At 57.2% G+C, this 3,564-nt stretch overlaps 1 protein-coding gene across 1 annotated transcript in view; it reads left to right on the forward strand.

Moving 5' to 3' along the window:
- ABCF3 (ATP-binding cassette, sub-family F (GCN20), member 3) overlaps positions 1–3,564 on the forward strand; it is a gene marked incomplete at its 5' end in the record, with an annotated part of 9,182 nt that overhangs the window by 262 nt on the left and 5,356 nt on the right. The window contains 6 exons of the mRNA XM_010134774.1: positions 1,459–1,556; positions 1,673–1,795; positions 2,061–2,327; positions 2,526–2,606; positions 3,120–3,179; positions 3,510–3,562. Of these exons, the coding sequence (XP_010133076.1) occupies positions 1,459–1,556; positions 1,673–1,795; positions 2,061–2,327; positions 2,526–2,606; positions 3,120–3,179; positions 3,510–3,562 (682 nt within the window). The remainder of the gene's footprint in view (positions 1–1,458; positions 1,557–1,672; positions 1,796–2,060; positions 2,328–2,525; positions 2,607–3,119; positions 3,180–3,509; positions 3,563–3,564) is intronic.

The raw sequence follows: 3,564 nt of genomic DNA on the forward strand, positions 1-3,564 counted from the left end.
CCCTCGGAGAGCAGCCGGGACAGGCAGCCATCCTGGCTTCGGACACAGCTGCAGGGGTGCTGCTCCTTCTCGTCAGGGTCACTGCGATTCGGGAAGCTCTCAGCCTTGGAGTTAACAGCTTATTAACGGGACAAGATCTGTTTTGCTGTAATTTCTTAAAGGGCTTCAAAGTGTGGTTGATGCGCTGGTGGTGCTCAGAGTGCAGCTTCTCAGACTTTCACAAGGACCTTTGGCTTCTACAACAAGGCTTTTGATTGAGAAAATAGGGTGTGGCTGTGTTCCACGAGAGGGAAAATCCTGGCCGGTGGTGCGATGGTGGGATGTTACGGGTGGGGAGTTAGCAGGGAGCAGCTCTTTTCCAGAGAGCTGCTGCGGGAAGGTTGTAGGCCCAGCTGCAGAGGTGGCTGTTGGGTTGTCATGGTTCGAGCAGAGGAGTTTGGAAGCGGTTACACTCCGTGACCTGAAGGAAACTGGAGGATCTGTATGGATGCAGTGCGTAGCTGCTGGGGAGCGACCTGGCCTGCCCTCTGCTTTGGGCATCCTGCGGATTGCGTACGGGTGAGGTGGGGCTGTGCATCTGCTAAGCAAGGACGGCGGTAGCCGTACGGGGTGGGCGGTCTCTGCCAGGCTGACCTCATGGAGCTCTCCCTTCCTGGGGTGACGTGTTGAGGACAGGAACCCTTCACTGGGAGGCTGAGTCCTGACGTGATCCCCGCGTGTCTGAGTGGAGCCTTATGTGAAAGCTGGCAGCTGCTGCCGGTTTTGGCCCCGGTGCTGTTGCTGCTGGGTTCACTCTCTGGCTCTTGTGTCCGCAGCTCAGAAAGGATCTTCAGAATAATTGGAGATGATTCTTACTGGGAGATTCAGGGAGCTGGGTGTAGTTTAGAGACTGACTCAACCATCTGCAGGTGCGGGGTCACAGCTCCAGTAACAAGACGTTCTTCAGTCTCGCGTGTAGGTCTGTGATGTGCTCCGATGGCTGCAGAGTTGCCTAGAAATACCTAGGAGTGTTCTTGGTCAGCCACAAATATTTAACTCGACGCAGGAGTAAGCTGGAGTGGGCTGAGAGCCTGGCCAAGACCAGTGGCTAGGTTAGAACCCTTGGCTGCTTCTGGCCTTCAGGTTTAATTAAATGCTCTTTTGTCTCTTTCGTGACGGATCTACCACATAAGCTGAGTTTGTTCCAAGCTGGGTAGAGATTACCGTGCCGGGAAGGGTAACACCTCATGGTCCGGGGCGACGTGGGTGCAGCATGTCGTGAATTTAAGAATTCATTCATCAAGTGACTTCCTGGCCTGATTAGCTTCCTCAAAATGTGCTTTAATCTGTCCCGGTTCCCCTGTCCTATGTCCCTCCCTCCCAGGCATGAGGGGTTGATTGGTCTCTTTTCTCCTGGAGTTGGGCTTTCGGTGCTTGTGCTGAAGATTCTCTCTCTCTCAACTTGGTTTTGTGCCCCAGATGGTGAATGCCAAGAAACTGGAGAAGGCGGAAGCCAGGCTGAAAGCCAAGCAGGACAAGAGGATGGAGCGGGATTCTGTGAAGTCATCTGGCCCTCTGTGAGTGAGGAGAGCACCTCGAACATCCCCGTCCTGTTCTGCTGAGCGTGGCTGGGATCTGGCTGTACCAGGGCTTTCCTGTTGAGCCCCCTTCTCTGTCTTCTGCCTGCCCACAGGGTCCTTGAGGAGGCATCTGCCAGCCAAGCTGCTAGCAAGAAGGAGACTCGCATGGAGTCATCAGGCAAGAACAAGTCGTATGATGTGCGCATTGAGAACTTCGATGTGTCCTTCGGTGAGCGGTGAGTGCAGGCGGGGAGGTGGGGCAGATGCTGGCTGGGGATTTGGACTGTGGGAGACTGGGACTGGATTGGAGAGTGGTTGAGGAATTGCAGAGGGCATGGAAAAGATCAGATAGCAGGGTGGGCACCTGACCCTGCTGGCTTTGGGTAGAAGTCTGTGATGGTTGCTTGGCTCCAGCACAGCCTGAAAAGTGCTGGGGGGTGCTGGCTATCTCCCTCTCCGTGGGGCAGCCTGACCAGGTACCCGCCTGTCCTCTTGCTTTAGTGTCCTGCTGGCGGGAGCAGACCTGAACCTGGCGTTTGGACGACGCTACGGGCTGGTGGGCAGGAATGGGCTGGGGAAGACCACGCTGCTGAAGATGATCGCCAGCCAAAGCCTGCGCATCCCCTCGCACATCAGCATCCTCCACGTGGAGCAGGAGGTGGCGGGGGACGAGACGCCAGCGCTGCAGAGCGTGCTGGAGTGCGACACCACTCGTGAGAGCCTGCTGCGGGAGGAGCGGGATCTGACGGCTAAGATTAATGCTGGCAGGTGAGAACGGTGCCGCTGGGATTCCAGCCCTTCGGTGGCCTCTTGACCACGAGGTCTCATTTGAGGTCTCTCTCTCTGAATGAAGCAGGGCTGGGCTGTGTCTTGCCCACCTTAGTCCTGCTTGAGGAGATCAGCCTCTCCCAGCACTCAAACCCTGACCCTCGTCACTCCCTCATGCTCCTCTTTGTCCTGCCCTAGGGGAGAAGGGACAGAAGGTGCCAGGCTGTCGGAGATCTATGCGAAGCTGGAGGAGATCGAGGCAGACAAGGCCCCAGCAAGGTGAGACACCCCCGTGGGCACTGTTGTCTGTTGGCCAGAGCTGGGCAGTGGTTTGAGGCATGGAAGGGCGATGGCCCTGGGACTCATCTGTGGGGACAGGGGCTTCTCCCTGCTGCTCTTCTTCTCTCTTCATCCGTCACAGCTCTGCTGGGTTAGGAGTAGTCAAGCTTCCCCCTCAAAGGAATTTTTTTTTGCCTCAGCAGCATTGCTGCTGCTGCTCCTCTCGGACCTCCCCAGGTCCTGGTGTCTGGCTGCTGTTGGGATGTTGGTGGTCGTGACTCTCTTCCTGGCCAAAGAGCTGAAAACATGCAAATCTCCCAGGACTTTCTGTGGATGCTGTGTCCTGCTGGGCTGCGTTTCCCAGCCAAGCGCTGCTCTGGGGTGGGCAGGAAGGTTTCCTGCACTTTAAACCGTGCAGCAGAATCCCCTTGGTGGCTGTGGGCCTGAGACCTCAGACTCTGCTCTGCCACTGGATGCTGCAGCTGGATTCCGGCTCTCTCCCCTTTTCTCCAGGGCGTCCGTCATTCTTGCTGGGCTGGGCTTCAATGCGAAGATGCAGCAACAGACAACCAAGTAAGTCTCCAGACTCTGGGCATCAAGACAGAAATGGGTCTGGGGAGATGTTGTTCCTCGCGAGCCGCTAGGCTGTGCCTGTAAGGCGGGGGAGCCCTGGAGGGGAGCGAGGGTCTATTCCTGCCCATCCGATGTGATTTCCTGCCCTGGGGGTGCCAGGCCACCCGCCTGCTGAGCTGTTGTGGACCTTGTGCTGTGCCCGAGATCTCTGCAGGGACAAGCTGTCTGTGGGTGACGGCAGAGCGGGAAGAGCCACAGGGGAGCAGGCAGGCAAATGCAGGCGTTCCGCGTTGAGCAGTAACCCCTCTCTGCAACCTCTTCTCTCTGCAGAGAGTTTTCCGGAGGCTGGAGAATGAGGCTGGCCTTAGCCAGAGCCCTGTTTGCC

Source organism: Buceros rhinoceros, unplaced genomic scaffold, assembly GCF_000710305.1.
Source record: "Buceros rhinoceros silvestris isolate BGI_N320 unplaced genomic scaffold, ASM71030v1 scaffold32744, whole genome shotgun sequence".
NCBI classification, from domain to species: domain Eukaryota; kingdom Metazoa; phylum Chordata; class Aves; order Bucerotiformes; family Bucerotidae; genus Buceros; species Buceros rhinoceros.